General features: G+C 40.7%; 1 protein-coding gene across 1 annotated transcript in view; it reads right to left on the bottom strand.

Moving 5' to 3' along the window:
• LOC103364416 (zinc finger E-box-binding homeobox 1-like) overlaps positions 1-26,332 on the bottom strand; it is an 85,851-nt gene that overhangs the window by 15,458 nt on the left and 44,061 nt on the right. Inside the window, exon 2 of the mRNA XM_008291533.1 lies at positions 11,074-11,253. Within this exon, the coding sequence (XP_008289755.1) occupies positions 11,074-11,253 (180 nt within the window). The remainder of the gene's footprint in view (positions 1-11,073; positions 11,254-26,332) is intronic.

Raw genomic sequence — 26,332 nt, forward strand, 5'->3', positions numbered from 1 at the left:
CAATTTTACACTCTATGCATTTTGAATAAATGGTGTAAACAAGTATGACTGAGCTAAAATGTGCTGTTATTATTTGTCGTGGATCTGATTTTAGATGTTTGCAGAACTGAATGGAGAAGAGGTCGCATTAGCATCTCATACGACGTGTTTGTTTGACTACAGAAAGATTCACAATGATCATTTTAAACCACTGACACTAAATGCTAATGGCAAAGAAAGGTCAAATTTATGTTTGAAAAAGTCATCTAAGGATCAGAGCCCTTATTCTGAAAAATACGGTTAAAAGTGCATTCTCCTGCATTCAGGACTACCGTTAAACTGCACGGTCACACTCAGTCAAGTTTTTTTATGCACATTTACTTGTTTTTAGTTTTGATTTTCTTGTAGTTTACTTTGCTGCCGCACCTCTTCTCCCCCTCTGACTGAAACGCTTTGTTGTAGCTCCTGTAAAATTTGAAGTGAAAGAGGCAGCAATGTCTTGACTTTTAGCATCTATTACTGACCATTCTCCAAAAACACTGAATCCTACATTTCCCATAAACCACCTGAGCAGCAGTTATTTTCTGTTATTACGGCCCTGCTCTCCTCAGTGCCCTCTTCTTTTAAAGCCCACACCTACAGTATATGAAGCAGGCGTTCAGACCCAGAGACAAGTTTAGAAAAAAATGTAAATGTCAGTAACAAAATAACTATAGTGTGCAGAATCACTTTCCAGTAATTTGGTAACACCCACAGGCACTTACAAAAAGTGTTTTTTTTTTCATCATTGTTTACAAAATAATAACTAAATTCAACTTTCCTTTTTTTATTTAAAAATTCACCAAAAAATAAACTGTTTGCAGGAATCAAACAAAAAACAAAACATTTTGCATTCCTTTGCACAACGGAGAACCATTATTGACTGAGCTGTGACCAACAGTCATATAACAAAATTTCAGGGGACTTTTCAGCCGCCCTGGGCTGAACTGCAGGCAGTGTTTTCACAAAACAGATTGGAGAAAAGTATAAAAAAACTAATTAAAGACGTAAGAATTAAAATATCTGCAGCATGTACAGACACCATCTGTCCCCCAGTATTAGACACTGTTGATTTCATTTGAAAAAAAAAAAAAAAGTTTTTTGTTTTATAAAATTAACTTAAAAAATAGCGTCACGCTTCATGTCATGTCTCTGTTCTTCTAGTCATGGTCGTGCTGTTTCCATAGAGGTATACATGGTACAAGTCAAGTGAGGCTACAGCTCAGGCTACATAATTCCATTGCTATTGTCAGTAACAAAGTTTATGTTGTTTTTATTCTGTTTTAAACTTAAGCATCGACACCTACTCATGTCGGAGCTTTTTTGTTTTGCTCAATCCTTCTTCTTTAAGTCTCAAAATCCTGTAATCTTGATTTAGTCGTGTGAAACTACTCTGTTTTTAAAGATACTGTTTCCATAAACTTCCTTATCAGCAGTGAGAGTATTTGTAAGCCGCTGCTCGAAACAGGATTTCATCATCACGAGAGGAAGACCTGCTCTCTTGATGACTGTTGCCTCGATAAGATCTAGTGTTGTGTTATACATTAATGTCTACAACAACAGTGGAGAAGGAACCGGGGCAGAGAGGTTACCTCACTTTCTGCGCATAGAACGAAAGGAGAAAACGCGCTGATAAGAAACAAGCAAGCAAGGTGAAACTGTGACCAGCGTTGCCATGGTGATGGAGCATTTTTAAATGCAGGCAGGACCGGTGCCAAAGGCCACGCCTCTTCCTGCTGAGCCGTGTCAGGGACAGGTGCAGCTGTGTGTTAGTCTGCAGGACCTGCAATCACAGCCATAAAAAAAGAAAGGAGCAGTCTTTGCTGAACTCTGTGTGTGTGTGTGTTCATAAAGGAGAGGCGGGTCCAGGCCGAGCCCTGTTAAGCCTCATTTTAAACACACAGATCTCAGCTTCCCATGATCTCATCCAAAAGCTTTCCAAATCTCTCTTTCCCCCTCTGAGACACACTCGTCTACCTTTCAAGCTTCCTTCTCCACCTCTCTCGACTCACTCTTTCGTTTTCTCGCCTCTTTCTTTCTCTGCACCTCCTGATCTTCATTTCTACTCATCTTGCTGCTTCCTTCGGTTTTATTTATGTCGCTCAATACGACGCACCACCTCGACAACATCCTCAATCTTTAGACCGTCGGTTTAGATTTGCTCAACAAAACGCTTCAACGGGAAAAGATGGAAGAAAACTCAGGAAGAGCAACTGAGAATAAAAGCAATTTTCAGAGATCCTCTACAGTGAAAAATACAATTTTTTATCGTGTTAACGGGTCCATGTGGTGTTTTTTATATGCTAGAAGACTCAAGCATTGAACCCCATGGCTGAGCATTTCCACCTTGAAACTGCAGCGTCTCAAAAAAGCTAGTCACAAACACAGTCTTGAAAAACTAATATTTAAGGAGGCACAGTGTGAACAAGGATGCTACGTTTCTCTTTCAGTTGTTTAAAGGTATAAATATAGTTAATTGGCCACTTATGGGCACAGATTCAGATTTTCAGGGATCCATACGTAACAAACCTCAGGAATGAATCTCATCTGCTTGCACGACAGGATTTTATGCATCATTATTCTTCTTCAGCATCTATTTCCGGTTGGAACATGTGTGGCTCAATTACTCCAATATTGCAGCTTTTTAGTTTCTCAGTGTTTGAGCAGAGTTGTAGGTGAGCCGGTGTGCTCGAGCTGCAGCGAGTGCAGTCAAAAACTCATCTCTGTGTATCAAAGCTACAGATTATGGAGGTTTTTCCATTAAAAGAATCCTTTCTTGCCTTAGATGTAACTCAGCACTGTTGCTTTCCCTATAATAAGATGAAGTCTCACCTCTCTGTCCCACCAGCCCTCTACTGCTCACTGAGCTCGAGCACACCAGCTCACCCACAACTGTGCACAGCCACATGTTTAAACCTGAAACTGAAGAATAATAAGGAAAGCTCCACTCTGCAAGTTTACATGATTGTTTTCTTTTTTGTCTGTTTGTTTGTTATGTCCTAAAACCGAGGAGTCTAAATCTGTCCTACTGTCACTGGTACACTGCTGCTTCACTTTAAAAGTGACACATCTTTGACCATATAAAAATCACAATATGGACGTAAAACATGAGTTAAAAAAAACAACAACTAGATTTTCTCTGGAGGTGGTCTTTAAATCTGTGTCCAAATACGTCCACTCTGAGCCGGCAACATTTGAAAACATCTTATTCCCTTCATTGTGGTCCTTTGTTCACATTAGGCTGATGCTTCAGCGTGTAAAACCTGAGCTTTTAGAAAACAGTCTCCAAGCAAGGGCGTAGACAAATCTATAAATATCAGATTTGGGCCTGATTACATTAAAGAATACAACTCCACATACACAGGATCCTTGGGCAAAAGTTCCAAAGTGAACAATGTTAAAGCACTTAAACTACCACTAAAGTAAACTATCATGTAATGCAGCCTCATCCAGCTGTAGAGTATTCATGTTCTAAACATCCCAGAGGAAGATATTCACGTCACAGACTTATAAGACAAATTAAAGCACTGTATTCCAAAATAAAAGCGAGACATGTTTTGCTTGGAGAAATTACCTCATCATTTAATGATTTATCAAAATAGTAGCCAATTTTTCTGCCTCTGGACTAACTGTTTATTATAATTATCTCTCCAGCTTCACAGATCTAAGCTGTTAAACAGAGCTTAGATCAAGAAAAGATTTAGTTGAGTTGCTATTGTTGCTGTGCGGTCACCAAAACAACCTGAAAACACTGCACACTTTCACACGTACGCTGAATTACGCTCCCTTCACTTGCATCCATAGCTGCATTTCTTTCTCCACGTCTTCCTCCACCTTCGCCTCATCTAACTTCATCTCCTTCCCTCGCCTGCTTCGTTTCGTTCCATCCCTCCTCCTCCTCCTCCTCCTCCCGCCCTTCACTCGATACACCTTCTCTGCATATTTTCCCACCACACTCTACAATTACACTTAATGCCTCGCAAAAAGCCACGCGGTAATGACGACCAGGAACCTTGCAACACACACATGTGGAATATCAGAAAGGAATGAAAACAGGAAATCATGTGGTGCGCACAAACACACACAGACACACACACACCAGCAGAGTTATTCACACACACACATACAACCGCACACGCACTCTGCACACACTGCACTCGTATACCTTGCCAGAACCTGTCACCATGAGTCCGTGGTGAATTTATAAGGCAGGATGGATTGGAGCTGCAGTGCGGCCCAGACTGCAGGGGGAGCAGCCCACACTAATCTCTCACCAGAGGACCAATTCAACACCAGCTGCTCTCCCTGCCTTCTCCTCTCGCCTCAGACGGGCAGGAAAAGAAAGTACTGAAAGTCAGACAATCCAAAAATATCACGCGAACGCCTTTGAAGGGTTCCCACCGTGGCTCTGCAGCGCTGCAACATTTCATGACTTTTCCATGACTTCCCTCCAACACCGTCAGAGTTCCTCCACACACACTAAAAGTGTTACTCCTTCCTGGTTTGTTAATGTTTTTCTAAAGGAGCGAGCAGGCTGGTTTTCTGCTGCAGGTGCAGCTGAAAAAGAGCAGGCACCGTCGTGAATGCGTGACTCAATTCAGAGCGTTTCGAGAAATGTGGCAGTGCGTCCTGAACACATGCATAATGTCATTGTTTGCAGCGCTTGCATGGACATTTTATCTTTAAATGCTCTTTGTACTGTAGTTAAACTAAAGCAAGGGCACAAACGCAGACACAGGTTTACCAGCCGACATTACAACCATGAAAAGCACCTGACAAGAATGGCCAAGGGTCAAAAAATACAGACTGTAAATGAGCTACAAGCAACAGCAGAAATAACAAGTAAAAACTCTACATAGCATCAACGACAAACTGTTTTCTTAAAGGTCGATTGCTGATATATTGGTCTCAGCATACATGTTGTCCTCTATGAGTTTATTTTAAAAGAAAACAATGCAGAAAAAAAAGGCTTTGGATAAGTTTAAAAAGGTGTCAACACATAGTTTATCCAGCAGAGAGCGCTCTAGCGACATTGTTTTTAATACTCTGAGCAGCACATGCAGCAAACAGAGTTGGTGGTGCGGAGTCAAGAGGTGTCAGCCGCTAACTAGTTTGAAAAGAACTAGTTATTAGCAGCTAGTAACAAACAGCAACACAAATCTTTTCCCTGATAACTCATGTCACTTGAGCTTACATGACATTTGTTTGCTGTGTTAGTGAGGTAGCTCGTCGGCTGTAGTTTGTCAGTCAAGTCACTAACATAGCCGACTAGCAGGCTAGCATCACACTCATTTGCTACATACCACCTACTGAGCAAACTACGTAGCTGGTGTTGTTGTTGTTGCTGGTGCAGCAATTTCCCTGAGGTTTCCACCAAAGGGATCAATAAAGTTCTATTCTATTCTATTCTAGCTACTTTTGAGAGCTCGTCAGTGGAGTGGAAGCAAATTTATTGAATTGAAATTTTCAAATTGTTATCAGCATTGGTCCCAAACATCAGTAACCAGGCTTGAGTGTTGTTGCTAACTAGTAAATATAACAGAGTCTCTGCAGCAAATCAATGACCTTTATTCAGGTAACATATAATTGGTCAGTGTCCTAGGAACTGAAGGATACGGTTACTAATTAAAGCAGACATCCATAAAGAGAAAAAAAAGTGACCAACTAAAAAACAGTTAATAAGGCTGACAGTTATTAGGACTGTAGCACTCATAGCGTCCTAATAAATCTCTTGACAAACATTTTCTCTGTAGATACATAAAGTCTTTAAATAGTTTGCAAGAATGCATAAAAACCTTAATACACTTTTGTATCACAGTGCGAGCTCAGTGTGTGTTCACTGGATGTCAGATAACTTGGTGATGCTGTTTTTGCAGCCCGGGTTGTTCTTTAAGTTATTTCTGAAAAGTTACCAAAAACCAATTAGAGTACACTCTGTATGAGACATCCGTGGTACTTTCATGGTACTTGTTAGTGCTTTGCTTCACAAGTTCCAAAAGTTAGTTTGCTCCAAAAAAGTTGAACAAGTAATGTTAATGTTGTTGTTTACCAAACAATAACAACAACAACAACAAGCTTAGCAAAGCTTCCATGGATAATTAATAATATCCAAAGCCAGAGCAGCACCTATCACTTCAAACACAGAGGAGAGACTTTCATACAGTATCTGTAGTCAGATACTTAGCAGGAGGAGAAGAAGCAAGGAGGAGAGGAAAGGCAAAGTGGGAAACAAAGGCAAAAGAAGGCAAGAGGAAAAGCCTAGCAGAAGATCACAAAGAAATGAAAAGGGATCACTGGCTGCAGAGAAGCAGTGAGTATACAGAGGAGAAAGGATAGAGCTGAGAGAGGGAGAGAAACAAAGCGAAAGAGAGTGAGCAGCAGTCCTGAGCACTGCTCACACCATGTAAGGCTTTATTCAGCAACAATGAAACAAGCCTTCAGAGCAATATCTCTGAGTGTCACATTCTCACCGTCTCCATGGTTTTAGTATTTCCTGCTTGGCTGTAACTGACTGGTGTTGAGATGAAGGCAGATGCTTGCGTAGGCTGAGCTGTTTGCAGGGAATCGAGGATTAAAAGGGCATTGAGAATCGGTGTAAACACAAGCCAATCAACCTCTGCTGTTGAATGCAAACTTGGTTCTGCCTCTGCTTGTTAAATCTGGTGGCACTTTTGCTGTTTTGTTTGCAAGCTAAGGTGTGTTTTTGAAAGTGCGCTACAAGGGTAAGTGCTGATCCTGCAAACTTACTTACTGGAGGGTATTTGGAGGTTTAAATTTTAAGAGTTTTAAAGAGCTTTTCTGTGCTGTCTGAAAGTAAGACGACAACCAATTGAGAAAACAAAATAAGGACACAAAGCTTCCAAAAAGTCTATTTCTGTCTGCACTTCCTGCAGCTGGTGAAACCTCTGAAACTATAAACGGGCAGAGTAGGAGGAAGGATGGACGGAAGCTGATTTAGAAGCAACGTGAGGTCCAAGTGTGTTTAATAAAGCTGATGTGATGCATCCTGCATGACTAAACTTGTTCTGTCAAGTGGACATGCAGTGCAGAGAAACCTGTCTGCAAACACAAACAAGACGCAGTTCAGCTGACTCAACTCCCAACAGTCAACAGCCATCCCAGCAGTGCTAATGAGGAAAGTCATTACATTATTATTTCACTAATATCTCAGTCAACAGTGCTGTCTTTACATAGCATGTAGGTGGAATTAGATGGACTCGGTTGCAAAACTTAAATAATTAACAGATTAATCTATTAATCAATCAAAAGAAAAACAATCTTCAACAATAAATGTCCAATCAACAAACACCAAATTGCTCTTGTTCAAACTTTACAAATGTAAAAATGTCTCAACTGCATTTTGGTAGGCTGAATATTAAACAGTAAAGAAAAAAACAACAACAGAAGATGTCCTTAAATGTCTCAGTGAAAATGAGTTTATGTTTTGTGGCTGCCGTCTGTCTGCTTGTTGCTTCCAGGTGATCCAGTCAGAATGAGCTTCTGCCTCACAGTCCACCAGATTTGTTTACATTCTATAGCTGCTTCTGTTGACTCTAACATGTCTCAGTCATGAGAAAAAATACACCAAACGTTCTGCTGTTGGCTGCAAGAGTGAACATGAGAGGCTTCATGCACTCCCAGCAAAATTAAAGACTCAGTGGATTCGTTTTATTATTGGTGGCAATGGCAGCACAACACTATCCTTAGCGTTAGCATGCTATCTTGGCATTAGCTTTAATGGCATAACCACAGCTGAGAGCAGGAGATGGTGGAAACATTTAGACATATTTGGAGCTGTGTGTGTTTTAATGTGTTTTTATGACATCTGCATCAGTACAACCTAAACTCAGCTGGTGTTTAAATCAGTTTTCTTCTCTCCTGCTCTCTGTGCGCAAAAATACAGCATTTTAAAGCTTCTCAATAAAGCTGTTCTCCTGTTCTCCATATTTTTCTATTTCTCTTGTAAGACAGCGGAACAAGTTTAAAATAGTGACTAAAACACAGTCGATTAAAACTACATGTTAACCAGCAGTCACCTCAGAGCCCTTCCCCCAATCCGCTGCTTTGCACGGCTAAAATGTTCATTTGATAACTGCATCTTTGTCTGCAAACACATGAACTAAAAACAATGGCTGTGCTGTGAAATGCAAGATATTTCCATGTCAAATGATCACTCAGTGAGAAAGTTCATTCTTGTCTGTATCAGCTGTCAACGGTTTCGCTCCACACTTACAATCACACATGCAGAGAGAGTCTCCTTCCTGAATGGCGTACAGTAGCAGCTCAGTGGTTTTAAAAGCCACAGACATTGAAAGACCCATTCTGGAAACTATCATTAATTTGGTTTGTTGGAGCCCTGCTTATGTACAATGTGGCTAAAGGAAAAGAGCTATAAAGATGTATTTAAACAATATATGAGTTTTAGTATACAGGTCTGTTCTTTTTTAATTAATATGTAAATTAATGTAGCAAAGGACACGATGTTATAATCTATAGAGGGAACACCTGCACAAACACACCACGATGACATGAAAGAACACTAAAAACAAGTCTCTTTCTAATTGGGCCTAACATTTAGGTAATTTTGCAGAATTTCAGACTTCAGATATCGAGGCAAGCCATTGTTTTTGGAGAACAGAAAAACAGTTTGACACCAGTCTGAGCCCAGAGATGACAAGGAATGATGATGATGAGGAGGCTCGTCTTTGTGTTCTATCAGAGAAAGACGGAGTGGGGGAGATTCGATTCAGAAGGAGGAGAGAAAGCATGTGTCAGTGTGTGTTTGCTGTAGTTAGATTAGTCTTTAGGACGCGGTGCTGTAGACCTAAAGTAAGAGACAGACAGAGCAGAACATCTGGCTCTGCAGGCGGGCAGGCGTTCCCCGAGGCTGAGGGGAGGATGAACTAATCTGATCAAAGACAGAGCAGGTAGATGCACACAGACACACTCCTAAACTACTGAGCTCGAAACCATCAGCAATATCGCCGCTTCATTGCATGCCACACTGCAAGATGGATCTAATGAAATATTTGTTGCGATCTGTCGGACTGCACAGACATGGATAGCTGGTGAATCTGGTAGTTCTACAATTTAAAAACAGGAAAAAAACCTGGACTGTAGCTTTGTCAGTCAGTGTAGTCTCCTCATGCTGATTGGTTGATTAGTATACATGAGCCGTAGGAGCGGTCACTTTTCTGACAGCCTGAATATTAATGCAGGCTGTCTTTGATCAACAAACGTCTAAATCGTTTTTTTGGTGGACATGTCCCAAGATGCACCAGCACGTCTGGCGAATCACAATAGCACAGTGTATAGGACCTTTTCTGAATAGGTTATTAGAGGATAAAACAAATAAAAACTGACCTACAGAGGCTGAAATATCAAGAAACTTCCTGCAAGTTGTTCAGTAACTGACAGACCAAATATACGTCCACATACGTTCATTACAATAAAACATTACAACAGCTTTTATGTGCTAACAAGCAATTCCATTTGACAGCACAACACTACATTCCATAGGCACATTTTTCCTTTTCTTCAAATCTCTGACTGGATTAGTTTCCCTCAGATTTTCACTTCACCAGTCATCTCTTTGATCTGAGCTGCGGCTCAGTAATCATATCTGCTGTATTTGCATTGTGCTGCATGTCGAGCGTAGCAGAGCTGTAAATGTAAAATGCTGCATGGTATACCTCTCTGGTACCAAACAATAAGCAAGTTTGTAAGTAAAACAAATCCAAAACCGCTCTCTGATCTGACTCAGAAGATGTAGCATGTAAGGCGTTGCTTACAGTATTCAAGCACATGAGGTGCAGCACAAACTGCTTGTAAAGTGCAGCCCTGAGGCAGAGTGCTGTATTATTAAAAGGCATGTTAGCCTGTTAGGGATTGTACAGGATTTATTAAAGTTTTTTTTCTTCGGATGTGAGCACTGGAGATTATACAGGAAAACCTCTACATGACTGCCGGCAAGATTATGCATTACTGAAGGCATTATTGAAGCGTATCTATTCCTCAGATGTGCACACTTTCCCTCCGTCTTTCTCTCCCCTCCGTTGGCCTACCTCACATTTTTTCCTCATTTGCTCTCATTGCTAAAAAAAAAATGTTGGCCTTCTGATTGCTGTTGATCTGAAGATGTCACACCACACTGAGCTGTGATCATGTTCAGCTGACTCATGCCTCCAGCGCTGGCAGCAGGACGCCTGGTTTGTGTGTTTATGTGCAGTGTGTTCACCTCAGAGCTCATCGTTCAATTAGGAAGAAAGAATTAAAAAATAAATAACTAACTTTGTTAAGTTAGCGCAGCACTTGTACACAATGACGCACGATAAATTCGGTGAACGTAAGTGTGCTTCTGTCCTGATCTGGTTTTACTTGACAACAGTTGTGTGGATAATGTCTCCTTCTGTTCTAATACATCTAGTGAAACAGAAAAGCCAGTGCATGATGGTATAAAGATGAGAGTACTACCCGACACTGAGCTGACTCACTGCACCCTGTATGCTTTATTTACAGCAGAGATAGAGATACATTACTGATGCCAGCCGCATGGACATTTTAGTGCAAATTAGAGTGCAGTCTGGTTATTGTCTTAAATGTCTTTGAAGCAGACTTCAGTCCAGATTTGTTGGTTCGACTGTGCAGACAGGCGGGGGGGAATCTGTGTGTATAAAGCAAATAACACCCTCACCTGCCTGAGCTACTCCTACCAAGGTGCAGCTGAGTACAAGTTGAACTTATTTCCCTCGTGCTGCTGCAGATCTGTGTGGAAACAGCTTGTATAAGCCTGTGGGTGTACTGGGCAGCTCCCGCATGAGGACGTGTGTTGCTGTGTGAATCTGAGAGAGGGCAGCGCTGAGAAAGAGCAAACATGCTCAGCAAACCTTCCCAGATTAACAAATAATGTGAAGATCAATTCTCAAGGTTCGGTCTTAAGACAGGTAAATATACATTACAGTTGCCGAGCCCACTGCAGTGAGAACCTGCACACTGAAACATCCTTTTCCTTGAGCTGAACGCACAAAAGCTCCTGTTTTTGTGGCGGCGTCTCACCTCCGTTCCAGGAGCCATTGTGGGGTAATACTGTTATGGCGGCATCATGGCTGTCCAGCGGCGTGGTCCCGTCGGCGTCGGTGGCCTCAGTCTCCTGCAGGCTGTCCTCCTCCACAATGTGTAGCTTGTCCTCGTCATCAGAGTCTGAACTGGCCTCCAAGCCATTGTTGAAGTTTGTCACTGCGGAAGAAAAGAAGACGCAGAGATTAGAAGTGATTTAATGGACTCGTTGGGAGATTTTAACCGCTGCACCTTATAGCTCACTTGTTCTCGATCCGAGCACTGAAGAGCCAGCACCCTGTTGCTGTAATCAGTGTTTGATTCACATCTAAATCAATTAACTGCTGTGTGATTAGAATCTGTGTTGCCTCTATGTGCCCCCATCTACAGCATGTCTCCCCTTCAATCATTTCCAGCATAGATGGCGCCTCTTGAACTCAACTTGTGTTACAGTTTATGTGCTATTAAATGTAGCTTAGGAACAACAAAGAACGTCGACCATATGTTGAAATATAAATGTAAAAATGCAACGCATACAATAAATACAATCAATCTTCCATTCTTCACTGTGAGCTTATCAGAGATATATGAGCCAATAGTAGGCCAAGTTTATGTGTAACCATGGAAAGGCCTTTTTTTTTCAATGATTTTTGTTTGACAAGAAACCAGAGGAGGATCAGTTTACAGTCATTTCTGACAAAGAAAGTTGTAACCAACAAATGTTGTGCTTGACTCAGATACTCCTGATTATGAGATACGTTTGTCATTACCATGAGGCTGATGAGAACAAAGTGGCCACGATTCAAAATTCACCTGAGAATCCTCCAATTTTTAACATTCCTTCAGTGCTTAAATAATCAAATGATAGTTGTCAGTACAGCCAAAACACGCAGCAAAAACAAAGTTGATTCGGTAAAATAATCTTCCTGGTGCTGGATTGGGTTTGCACAGACAAAGCTTTGACCTCCAAGACCAAAAAATAAAGTCAATGAGGACGTGCAAAAACTGCAGTTCCTTGAATGGCCACTTGAGGCTGGCTCAAAAAGTGAGTCAGTCCCTGTGGAGGCCCATTTTAAAACTTCACAGTAGAAATAAACATGTTTAACACCTGAAACAAATAACAGATTTGGTCTCTATAGACAATTTCCCTGTTCATGACAACAGCAGTCTGGGTGAATTTTTATACAGATCACCTGTTTAAAATGTATTAAGGCTTAAAGTTATGCATAATGAAGGGCGCGTGGCAACATGGAATGATAGATGGGTTCTGTAACAGTACAGCCCATGGGCCACCTCAGGTCCACTCCTGCTCCACCTCTGCTCATTTCTGGATTAGAGTTGGGTAGAGTCAAGCACTGCATAGTAAAATAGTTAAAATCGCTGTTCAGGAACCCTGTAGGTGACGTCACAGAGGGTTCATTATAAGCACAGTCAATGACGCAGAAGCAGACAGGTGGTGAGGATGAGCAGAAAGCATAAGAGTGGAGATATGCAAAGAAACAGAATGGAATTACAGGAGAAACGCAACATCAAGCTGCATCAGTATAAACGGTATGATCACCTTCCAGTATCTCGCCTGAAAGCAGCCACCACATTAATCAATCTCTGACAAGAGGTACACACGACTCCTCTGTTCATATGCGCAGAGAAGGCATAAAAAAGGACAAATGGCAGGCAGGAGGAAAAATAATCACTTGTTTATCAGCCTCAGAAAGCGAATCTATTATCCGCCGTGCTGTAGTCGGTGAGTTTGTCTGTGGGGTACGTCCTCTTAATGGGAGCTCAGGGTGAAAAATGGACCGACCGGACGGCTCTGAGTGAACTCAAGAGGGAGAAATGTGTGTGTTTAGCACAAAAGTACTCGATGCTGGCGACATGAAGGCATACAGTGATGTAGGTGACGACGAGCTCTACGCTATAATTGCTTTTTCACTGCCAGCATGTGAGCATGTATGACTGTGCTCTCTGCAGGGAGGCTGTACGTCTCTACAGAGGTGCTGAAGACGCCTAATGAGGAGGAAAACTCGGGCGGTTTGTTTACAGGTGACAGGTGCACACACACACACACACACACACACACACACACACACATGCACACACACACACACGGGTCCCGAACCACAAAACAAAGCAGCACATGTGTGTAGTTCAGGCAGTGCAGCTAACCACACACACCTCTTTGCATGATTGCAGTGCAGAGCGGATCACACGCGCCCACTGTAGCCCGCCTCCATTCAGACTGTGGATCACCGTATGCAGACACACCCCTGCAGGAGTGATATGGTTCTCTTTCTGGAGACGACTCTGTCACAGCTCCAGACAGACGAGCAGAGCCGGGAATGCAAAGACGTGTGTGTGTGTGTGTGTGTGTGTGTGTGTGGGGCGAGGTCGATGCATGTCTGGATCGATGCAAGAGGCTGGGCGAGTCGTGGAGTGAAGCAGGAAGAGTATTATTATGTGCAGGCTCTGGTTTGTGATATAAAACAAGCCAGGAGATGGACAGAAACATGGCATTTATACAACTTTTTACTGGTTACTGTTACAAATCCTTACATATGTTCATGTTAAAGACTCATTTTTCGAGCTCTGTTCAGCAATATTTGCTTGTGAGAGCAGCAGTAGAGACACCAAATCATATCCTTTTGTCTGCTGTGACAGAGCCGTGGTCGTTCAGTCGACTAGAGCTGCAATTAGGGACTATTTCGATTATTGATTAAGCTACACATTTATTACTCGCAGGCTCCCAGACAACAAAATGACATCTCCAAATGTCTTGTTTCATCCAAAACCCAACGACAGTCCATAGAAGATGATGAAAACTAGCAAACATCCACATTCGGATCTAAAATGGCAGCTGTACAGTCGTCCTCAAATGTATTCAGACCCTTCCATTAAAGAAAAGGCAAAATGCACAATAGTCACTCAAATAACTAGAAACTGAAACGAGTAATAATAAATAAAAATTTGCTAAATTATAATTTAGTGAAATAAGACATTGCTTTTAAATTGTGGTTGAAAAGAATAATTTAAAAAAACAAACAAAACTGTCCCAGAAAAATCAGAGCACTTTGCTGATGAGCAGTGGGTCAGAATACCTGTCAACAGGTGCAGGCGTCTGATTGAGAGTTACAGAAAACACTTGATTGCAGTGATTGGCTCAAAGAGTTGTTCAACAAAATACTAGTTCAGGGTCCCATTATGCTTGTTTGCTTGTTTTTGTTGTTTTTATTTCTGTTGAACCACAATGTCATGATTTTCATTAAACTTTTATTTATTATTACTTTTGCTAATTTCAACTCATCTCAGTGACAGCTGTGTTTTTTTCTTTAATGGGAGGGTATGAATAAATTTGAAGATGACTGTAGCTGATAAATGTTTTTACGATTTTGTCTAAAAATGACTTAAATGCCTGCATTGGCTGGTTTTGTTTTTCCTAAAGTCAAGAAATGCCACGAAGAGAATATTTTCATGTCTTTGAAAAGTGGCTAATTAAAAGCGAAGATGTTGAAGTGGTGATAGCTGTTATTGGCTCTTTCTAAATAAACTCTAAAGTCCTTTTTTTTCATAATAAAAATATATCAAGCAGCGCAACAAAACGGAGGTCTGTGGCACAGAAGGAGAAACTAAATCAGCTTTTGGATGAACAGAGTTTTTAAAAGTTTTACTTAAATGCATTAGATGAGGAAGCAAGTTGAGGCCAGTGAGACAAAAATGAGATCATCCTGAATCCTCATTTATTTTCATTTATGTGTGCACATTTATGTATTTGTGTTTTCCTTTTTGTGTTAACAATAAAATTATTTATCCTGATAAAAAGGTCAAAGTAGCTAAATTCAAATCACCCTTTTTCTAGCATGATCTTTGTTAAAATTAGCTCATTAAAAGTGATCAATAATCACTGGTATCAACTGAGTGACACTTTTTATTGTGCCAAGTTTGTCAGTTTTTCATCCCCCAGCTCTGGGATCATTGTACTGTGTGGTTTTGCGTTTTCATAGTTGGAAAAATGTGAAAGTTTTTTCTACAACTATCATCAAAATATTTCAGCTCGATCAACTAATCGGTTAATCAGCTGTGTCGACTCAACGAGCAATCAAAGCAATCACATAAAAAAAAAACATTAAAATCTTGCAGCTTCCTCCCACGAGTTCAATTTGATTTGCACATGATCAGTTTGTTATTTTTTAGAGATTTGCACCAAACCAAACTTCTCTGTCTGTAGATTTTACAGCTTTTATTCACATGAGTTGGGTCTAAAAGCTGCACATTGGTCTGCACACTTTGCTTTTTTTTTACATCTTTTTTTTAAAACTTTAGTTAAATAAAGTGTTATCAACAGGCAAATTATTGATAAAAATAAATGCTGGCTAAGTCACTTGCCTATTTGCTGTTACCCCATCTAACCCACAGACAGACTTCTTCTTACATTTTTTATGACCTAAAACTCGATGTAAGCTGAACATCAATATTTGACTACCTGAGTACAGTGTGACCAAAAACCTAAACGGTAACTTAAACCCCAGAGGTCTGGCCAGATGCAGATTAATAGTCTCTTTAATAACTTCACTGCAGACAGTCAGCAGAAAGTCACCACTACTGCAGGCGGTGAGTTCCTGAAAATCAACAAACTGTGTCTCTCTTCAGTCAGACAAAAACACACGTTATTAACCAGACAGGCTTGTGGCAGTTCCAATAATAGAAAGGTCTACACCTTCAGATAAACAGCTTGTGTCTGTTCCACACACCAGAGGCTGCCTGTTGCAAACTGGTGAGTTATTCTTAACGTTGCTGGCTGGAGGGAACAGCAACCAGCTGAGCTCCAGATTAAACTCAACACTGAAAACTGGAGAAGGCACTAAATAAAAGTCGAGGCATCCTCGGTTACTTATTCACATTTCTTCCCTAGATTTTGGTTGACATGAGGCTTCTAATGGAATTAACATTTGCAGCAAAGGGATGGATGTTGCAGGTTATGTACGCTGGTGGATACAAATGCAATATACTAAACGTAGTTAGCCATTTTTGGATTATTTTACTTGTGTGAATGAACAATTTGAGGCATTTGTGCCATTTCTCAAATATCTGTGGTCTTAAAAACTTGTACCAAGTTGTAACAGTTCTGTGTTTTTAAAAAAATTTGACGGCAATGTACAAAAAAATTTATCTGCTGGGTTTGAAAGGTCTATTCTGTTAAAAGAAGGACAAAATTGCACCATTTATCATAACAGGAATTGCAATAACAGGAAGAATCAACGGATATTCAAAGTTCCAACAGCCTGTGAACTAATCATGTATACATCTAATCTATATTTTATCAAAATCATTTTATTCTACATGTCTTATTTAAAAAATAGGGGGGAAAAAATCAACTGTTTGCAGTATTCAAACTCTGCAAAAAAAAACAAAAGCTGAGAAGTTATTACTGACTCAGCTACGACCAACAGTCACATGACAAATATTTCAGCTGACCTCGGCTGAACTGCAGGCTGTGTTTATGCAGAGCAGAGAGGAAATACGTATGGAAACAAATTAAGAATGCAACTAGTAAAATATCTATAGCATGTAGAGCCACCCTTTTTCCGATTATGGACATTTAGGAAAATGCTGATTCCAGGTTTTTAATTTTTATTAAATGAACAATGAAAGAACAGAAACTTTCATTTGTCTTTATGATTAATACTGTTGTCATACTGCATAGAAAACATGTTTTGAGTTCTGTTTTCTGCAGTGGCCGTGCTGTTTCCATCGACGTGCAGGACTTTATATTGCAGTTAGAAATGAGCCCACAGTGAATGAAAATGTGACAGGAGCTTAAAACTGTTTGGGGTACAGAGGGTTAACATAGAAAAGCAAGCAAATAAGCGTTTCCTCTGTTTTCAGGCAAACAGCACCCTCCCTAACCGTTACTACCAAGGCAGATGAGGTAATGTTTGTTTTTACCTGGTTGATTAATCGAATCTAATTGAAGTTTTGCCTAAAATGTGCAAGAACAAACTGGCACTATACATCCATTCCATCCGTCTGTAATCACAAAAGCGATGTAACAGATGTCTTTTGTTATATCCCCCATAAAACAAATTTCTGGTATTTGTCAAGAGAACGTGACACAGCATAACAAAAAAGAAACACAAACTGTGCAAAATAACAAAAAAACAAAACGACCAGCACTCCGTCCTGAGAGAGCTGAACTCAGCAACAGTAGATCTCGCTTCCTCTCTTTTTCCTCCGGATTCGATTACAGGCTGATCAGGTTAACAGACAGGAGCATGCTGTGTGGCTTCATTTCATTAGACTTCAGGGCTTCTGAGCATTGAAGTCAGAAATTTACCTCTCAGTGCAATTTTGAGATGCCGACCCGCCCGCTGCTGCGGTTCACATATCACAGTTGTGTTTTTTCAAAAGTCCAACTATTGCTCTGGAGACATATTAATGATAAATGATACACAAACAAGATGAGGGCAGCACATCCTGAATACAAATGATCCAGAGGTGCATAATTCCTGCCAACTCGGTGCTTCCCCTGCTTGTTTTGGTTTTTTTTTTGCAGCTTGCAGTTACCACCGCAGCAGACAGGAGGCAGCACTGAGCAAGGGAGACAAGAAGACAATGGGTGAACTGGAGAGAGTTATTGTGCAGGAGAAAGAGAGACAGAGAGACCTGTCCACATCATCATGACAATGCGTCAAGTGAACTGTTAATCCTCCATCTGGAGGTCTGTAAAGAGGAGAGGCCGCTCAGAGAGGAAGAGGGAAGTCTAGACAAAAGCATTCCTCCCTTCCTGCCATCCATCTCTCTGATTAAGAATCTGTTTCATAACAGGCCCCTTCATTACTACTCCCAACTAATGTTTATTCACATCTTTTTTTTCTGCCACTTAGAGCCTGGAGATCTGTCATAAAACATTACCTCTCCTGTGCCTTCTTCTGTTTGTCAAATGAAATCCTGCTTCATTACTCAGAGCGCTGAAATCTTGGCAGACGGAGGCCCTGAATTTTATATCAAAGATGAACCTCATGTACAGTATGTTCCACTTCTCAAAACAGAACTTAATAAAGCAAGCAAATGAGTAATAAAAATAACACTGAGGAGGGCAGAGTCCCCTCTCTCTTGGTTTAAACACATTTTCAGACATATATTTTTAATTGGCCAGGTGCTATGCGGTGACATTTTTGTTTCGTTTTTTTTTTTAAATCAGGCCAGTTATTTAGTAACATGAAGCCGGCATACATCATGCAATAATAACACTGAGCTCTAATTACAGGTTGAACTGCCAACAGCAGAGTCAATTAAAACCGAGGAAATGTTACAGGGAGAGCAGGAAGTTCATGATAACCTGTCCACCAGCTTTATTTCATCTATATTTCATATAGTTATAGCCGAGCTGAAATGAAAAGTCTCTGCAATGACACATGAACGAGAAAGCGGCACAGATGGTGAACAGAATAAAACAAAACACACCCAACAGACAAACAGGTGCTTGCAAAAATCACGACTGTAAATAAGTCACTTCTGCATCTGCTGCACACTGAGCTGCCCCCTTCACATCCTGCCTTCCTTCTACCTTCCATTGACAGAAAAAGGGGCAAATAAATATTATTTCCAAACAGACACACACACACACAGCAGCAGGAGTTGAGCCGACTGAGAGGAAAAGCATCTGACTTCCTCAGTTTTAGCATCAGACAGCCCGAGCCACATCAGGACACGTGACTCAGAGAGGAAATCATGTGTGTCCGACACAACACAACACAGCCATGACCGGACCACATGGTCTGGTATCTGGGTCAGAGGTCAGCTGCTGTGCTGGGGGGGGAGAGACAGCTACAAATAGACCCACTATCAGGCTGCAAATACAGACTATATCAGCACTAGTGATAAAAATAAGAGCCGTGTCCGTGGCTCTGAGAGGATGCACTGAGGTGCAGCATCACTTTGAGCTAAATGCTAACGTGCTCACAAACACGACACTTTTTTTCAGCCTTTTTTTTTATACATGAAATTGCTTCATGACTAGTGATAGTGTATAGGCCACTTTCATGTTATTACTCCTCATGACAGTGATGGAGAAAAGCCCCTAATTAATAGCAAGCTTATCAAACTGTCCACATAGCTAACAGCCTCATTTAGCTCTGATTGCCTAAACACTGATAATTCTGTCCATGTGTGATGATTATCTCACTACTACTTTACAAAACATAAAAAAATCTCAACAATGTGAGGATGGCCACGATGTCACTAATGATTTAAGTACACAGTGACAAGCCATTAGATCCTTAGCAAGCCTGTCTCCATGTTGGGGATCATTTAAAAGTAATTAATGAAGTTACAGATGTTGTTCCACATGCGGAAATGTGTGCAATACTTAAAGGATCCTGCTGCTGTCTGATGCTGTAGGTATGTAATAAACTCAGAGGAAAGACTCCTGGAAGCAACAAACTAAACTCCAGCTCCTGCTAACATTTTACCAAAACCTGGATTACATGAATTAATAGTGAGTCTCATTGATCTGACGAGCTAAAGTCTGTCTTCATCACAGTACAGTTGTGTTTTTATGGGAATTGATGTGAAATTGTAGCGCAAAGTAAACAGGAAAGGTGCAAACTGTGTTTTCTGTGTTCTTTTGTGATGTTTTTGGACCAATATTAGTGCCGAAATGTGGGGAAAAGCTTTCTCTAGTCGCTTTACACAACTCACAGTAGGTCGCTTTTGCATGCATGTTTGCTAATGTGAAGTTGTACAATGTTGAAAGTGATGCAGAAATGATACTGTGATCCAAACTAGTAAGACTCCCGTTGTGGCTTTTACAGAAAAGCTCATTCAGACTAACAGAGAAGTGGTACGCTGGTATGACGTTAACCACGTTCTTATGAGTTAGCAAATATCAGCATGCTAACAAAAGACTAACACTAAAGCACTAACAGAAGAGCAGGAATACAAATGAAATTAGTTTTGCAGAAAAGGATAAAGGAGGTAGACGAAAGGTTAAGGCAACAGACGTTATTACAGTTCATCCTGGAGAACATTCAATGGTTGAGACATTTCACCAAAACCACAATTATTAGCCTAATGGTGGCGTCCCAGGAAAAAGTCAGAAGATCAGCAAAGTCAGTCGGATACAACGTCTGGAGACATCTGGAAATATGTGCACAGAACTTCACCGCACTCCAGAAAGTAGCTGCTGGTACGTTTCAGCCGGTATCTAAGCGGTGAACTGACCGACCAGGTGGCATCTAGACCCCCATTGTTAACGCTGGGTTTGACACATTTTTTATGTTAAATGGTACAAAGCAACTAATAAACAGTGAGTAAGTCATCACCGGCGATAGTTAACTACAGATTGATGATGAGCTCCTCCAGCTGAGCAAGCACTCATTACACCGTACATGAATGAAAAACATCTTTATTTATGATTCGTTATTGAAAAAGTCCCGACTGAAGAAAGACATGTGAGCAAAACATCAGACTGCATGACGAGACCACAGCTAGTGTGTGTGTGTGTGTGTGTGTGTGTGTGTGTGTGTGTGTGTGTGTGTGTGTGTGTATTGAACCAGTGCAGCTGTGCAGTATGGGACTTCTGCCAAACCCCTAACAGACAATTACCCCACTGTGTGTGTGTGTGTGTGTGTGNAGTATGGGACTTCTGCCAAACCCCTAACAGACAATTACCCCACTGTGTGTGTGTGTGTGTGTGTGTGTGTGTGTGTGTGTGTGTGTGTGTGTGTGTGTGTGAGACAGCTAAACAGAGGAGTGTACATCACTAAAGCTGCCTGTCTGCTACTAGATGTGACCAGACTTTAACATGGTGAGCAGCTGCAGAGAGAGTCGGCCCACTTAAAGGGACAGTCGCACATTTTCTTTCGTCAGTGGTCGACAACTGGCTAATGTTGTGTAAGAAATTCTATGTTTAAGGGGGATTTTTTTTTCTGTAAATATATAATTAACTAAGGATGCAAACAACACGTATCACTGTCTACTGTGCCCCAGTGTGACCCCTTCAGGTTGTTTGTTTGTTTGTTTGTTAATAGTCCAAACACGACACCACCACCCGAGATAAGGGAATGTTATCATCATGACTACACTATTTATCATAGCCAGAAACAGTAAAAAAGAAAAAGAACTGACTGAGTCCTTAAGGTACTTGCTTGTGTCGGGAAACGTAACCAAATCTAAGCTTATAATCTTGATTTTTCATCGAAATTGCTTCACTGTATACGTCTAATTTGAAAATTTATTTAAAATAATAATTTCTAGTAGCCAGAATCTGTAAAAAACATAAAATTCTGTGCTCTTTGGTGCAGCAGAAACAACCCCATGAAGGACGCAGCTGTGACGAACAGTCATGTTAAAAAAAATTTTAAAAAACGGGGCGTTTTCGGCTGAACTAAGCTGAACTTAGCGGCTGACTTACATCGAGCAGATAGGCGACAAGCATAGAAACAAACTAAAAATGCAAGTAGTGAAATATTTATCGTTTGTACAGCCACTATTTTTAAGTATTGGGCACTGGAGAAAAATGCTGTACATGTGTCTGTACTAAACAGTTCAACAACAAAATAAACAGCAGATTACAGGATAAAAAGTCACTGACGTTGGTAACTGTACTCATACAAAGATAAGCTTTCTGTACATACTGTCACCTCTTGATGCTAAAGGGTTGTTGTTACTTCCAATATTTAATTTCCTGAAGAAAATGATAAATTCTGACGTAATCCTTCCATCAGAATTTGCCTTTTCCCACCACAACCTCTGAATCCTATAGCTTCTCTACATATTGAAAAACATCTTGACTGCTTGTTTTAACCATCTATACACTAAACTATGAATGTTAGAATGCTTGAGCTCATGCAACGTCTCCGAGAGCCTTCCAGGTTATAAAAGTGGCTGAAACAGAACAAAACCAGGCCTCGCTGCACGACTGGAAGTTGTTAACTGTGCAGCACTGAGTCATATTCCTGAGGTGTCTGTTAAAAGTGAGCATCATGAGGTAAGACTGAGGCTGCGTCACCCTCGCAGACAGAGGAGGGGTGTGGCCGCCTGTTTCCTTGGCACGCCACACCGGGTTTCCGTGCCCACCTTGCTTTAATATAGCCGACAACCTCTGGACGAGCTCACACACTGCGGAGCTATAAGCGAACCTCCTCCACACACATGCACAGGAAAACCCCTCTGGTTGAAGCCAGCAATGTAAGCCACAGACCAGGGACTCTCCCCCACTCATCCCTCCCAGATAGAGCATCTGCCACGTGTAGGTTCATATATGTGAGTTTGTAAGAGCGAGAGAGGAACGACCACCTCTATGTGCATGCGTGTGATTAATAACCTTAAAGAGTGAATCTCTATAATTCACCCGGTAAGTCACTGAAGGCGAACCTGTCACAGGAGTTGTGTGTGTGTGTGTGTGAGTGGGTGTGTACATGTACGTATGTGTGTGTGTCCACAGAGTAATCAGGACTCTCCAGCTGCTTCCTGCTCGGCCCAGGTGCTCAATCAAGCCCTTTTTCTCTCCCTTTAAAGGCCGGGTCTCTCAGCAATGGTAGGAACTACAGAAGAGCTGACCGGCCTGTTCAACACCACACCTTCGACCTGCGCACTAACAAATACTGTGACCTTAAATTGGACCTAACATGGACGAGTTCTTAGATTTTTTTTTCACGTAGCTTAAAGAAATAGTTAATTATTTTGCAAAACAGCTACATTGTAGTAGTCACCTCTTAATTACTACAAAGTGCATTTAGTACTACTGTATTTGACCTTTCAAGTTCTGAATACGGCGAAAGAAAGTCCACAATGAAACAAAAACATGGCGTCCATGCTGTACACACTACCTACAGAGAACAAGCTCACAAAGCTACAGCTGCATCATGGTGTTGTCAGAATACCAAAATTATGACTACGATACGACATGTGCCTAAAGAAAATTGAAACTGATACTGAAACGAAACCAAAAACCTAAAGCATCCGGGAAAGTAATGTCATAACAGAGGAGGGAACACAAAATTCATTTTCAAAGTGAGGACAAAAGAATAACCTTAATGCACATTTTTAATCACACGCTTTGACTCTTTTTTTAGGAGTTCAAGCTGCCTAAACACTTTGACTCTAAAGCAACTCTCCAGCTTTTTGGAGCACCAACCAAATTACATTACCATTATTACAACAATTATTTTTATTAGAACACTGTAACCTACTGTTGAGAGAGCCTGTCCTCATTCATTTTAATTTTAACCGTAATTTGGCTTAAAAAGAAAACTAGGAAATGTGCTCAGAACACAGACCTCTGCCAAGGTTTGTACTGACTTGAGTCATGTATTTTCTATTTTAGTGCTCTGCTGCAGGGTGCAGGCTGGTTATACTTGGTTTGAGCTTCAACACTATGCAGACTTACAGTTAGTCATTTATGTTCAGTGTTTTCATTCAAAATAAACTCTAGTTCATGTGCTGATTAATTAAAGGATTTAGTATCATTTTTAATGGCAATACTTAGCTTGTATCGGTGTACAGTGCAGCTCCAGATATCAGATAAACGGTAAAAATCTTGTATTAAAAATCTCAATGTATTGCTCACTGCTCAGTAAAACACTGGGTGTCTGTCACATGTATATAAGGAGTAGTGAACAAGTGAACAAGAGGTTATTTTGGATACAGGCTACCTGCTTCCAGTCTCTATGATAAGACAAGTTTACTGCCTCTTAGCTCTATTTAGTGCACAGACACAGACGTGGTTCGTTCCACGCTGAGATGATGCTTTCAAGAACAACACAATGCCATGAATACTTTATGTTTCTCAATTATCTTTATACAAAGTCCAGTAAACAAAGAAAAAAAAAGATGGAATCACATCAATATTTGATGTGACCACCGGTTCTTCCAGGTACAAATTTACAAGGCAGGTAGAGAAAGAAAACACAAAACATTCCAAGAACCAATAAATAACAAATATATTTCAACAGTCCAAATCAAACTAACAGGTTGTAACAGACATTTGTACCGTAGAGGAAACAATAAAGTCCAAACAAAACATTCACAAATTCAGAATCAGTTCTTCAGATGTCTAATCCACTCTGCATTGATTATCTGATCATAAAAAAAGAAGCAACTAAACGGCCAGCTGCATTAAAAAAAACCCAGCATTTTATCTATTATTTACTGTTACCAGTCTTGGCAGGTTACCGAAAGGGTTCATTTGAGAGTAACTACCTGCTCAACCTTCTTCAGTTCTCTCTGAGTGAGAGAATCAACATGAATGTAGGTTAGTCCCACTGAGATCAAGGATCCTCTTTACAAGGCAGACCATATAGCGCACCGCCGCCAGTGTCAAGTGTGAGCGACTGATTTGAAAAGTTTCCTCTCACTCTGGAGGGAAAACAAAAAGCTAAGTGTCACAGCAGACGTACATAAACACATTCCTAAATTACAATATGATGTCGGTCTTTCAGGAAAAATGTCTTGAATATGAGGAGCGTAGCACGGTTATGTGCGAGCAGTAACTGTCAAAACTCAGGAGTTGGATTTGCAATTTGTCATCGGACTTCAAGAGAAGCAAACATTGCATTCTTCGTAAGTCAGCAGTCGGGATGATCCAGCCTTTACGTTGAGGGTCATCACTGTTGACAAAAGGTGGGTCTGCAACAACCACCGAAACAAGAAACAGCAGCTTTCACAGTGGGAGAGCCCACAGTGTCTATAACCGGAAAGGACACATCAGGTGAAAAGTGCACAAGTAGCTTCTTCAGCAGTCACGTGGTTATGCACCAAGAGTTGTTTCCCAGAGTCAGACATCAAGTTCTGCTCTAATGTCCTGAGGTGACTGATAGAGAAGATTTAGTGTAAATAACATAAATTGTGGTGTGATGTGCTCAAAACTGTGTTATCTGCCTGGGCAGTAATTACAACAGGTTTTTTGGCCACAACACCACAATTATCACACCTCACCCACCCTACTGGCTTCCTGTGACTTGTCCCTTTGCTTCAACTAAAATTCTGATCACAGGATTTTACACAGTTAAGAAGATTCAGGTCTCACTGCAGAAGGAGCTTTACGTATTTACATATTGGGACTTTCACCTTCCAAGCGTCGCAGGAGCCCCAGGAGCAGTGCATCACAGACTATGGTGGCCAGATTTTAATCACCTACCATTTTTTATTCTGAGAGTCCTAGAACTTTTTGATAATATCTCATATTGTAACGATACAATTTAGAAATATTTTTGTCCACAATAATCGTAATGAGGACAAAAATAATGCACGACTATAATGAATTATACAGAAAACCTTCAAAAGAGTATTTTAATATTTGGTGGAAAGACAATTTCTAGACACAGAGTGGTGCTATCAGTGAAGCTGCTATCATGATATGACATCTATGCTCTGATATGACTACAAACATTAATCTTCTGAGGAAACTTTGTGACAGACTAGACAACTTTGTGCGTATCACTGTGATCCATCCACCTCCAGACCAAACTAATCACATTTACCTGAGCACGAAGCTCCCAGACAGTAATTCAAGGGGAGTCACACTGAGGATAATACATCATATCCAGTAACAGGAGACGCTCACTCATGGTCGTTTCTTCCATCAAACTGGAGGACGTAGTTAAAAAATGCAATGTCAAATTTGAAAAAGCTTTAAACCACTCAAACCAAATCCAATTTTAATGTCCACATTAAACATACAAGAGGCAGAGAGAGGCCAGAGGGATAAATTCCATTACAACAAGATGCCCTTAAAAAAAAATGATTCATTGCTCCAACAGTGATATTACATGTTATCGTATTTTTTTTTTTCGGCGTGCACCATAATGTTTGTAAAAGGTGAATATCACATCTGGAAATCAATCTGCTCTGATAGAATTGTTGTCAAGCTGCTCTTGTGAGAAAGATTCAGGCCTGAAGTGACTCTGAGATTATTCTCAAACTTCCCGTGTCATGTCAGGTGACTTACAGGTATCGGGTGGCTGATGTAGTTTCCCCACTTACTGAAATGTGTGTGACTCATGAGACCACACTACACCTGGCAAACCACTGACATCACGGCCAGGGTCTGTGTGTGCATGTGTGTGGATATAAATTCATTGTAGTAGCATGTTATGACTACGGAGGCCTAAAATGTCCATCAAGACTTATGACCTAAACACAGAGGTAGAAAACCATCTTCACAAATTCACTGTAATCTCAAAAACCACATTACACATCTATTTTAGGATTTACAACTTGTGTACATGAACTATATCAAAAAAATGCTCAAATCAATTTAGAT

Source organism: Stegastes partitus, unplaced genomic scaffold (genome assembly GCF_000690725.1).
Source record: "Stegastes partitus isolate 25-593 unplaced genomic scaffold, Stegastes_partitus-1.0.2 Scaffold748, whole genome shotgun sequence".
NCBI classification, from domain to species: domain Eukaryota; kingdom Metazoa; phylum Chordata; class Actinopteri; family Pomacentridae; genus Stegastes; species Stegastes partitus.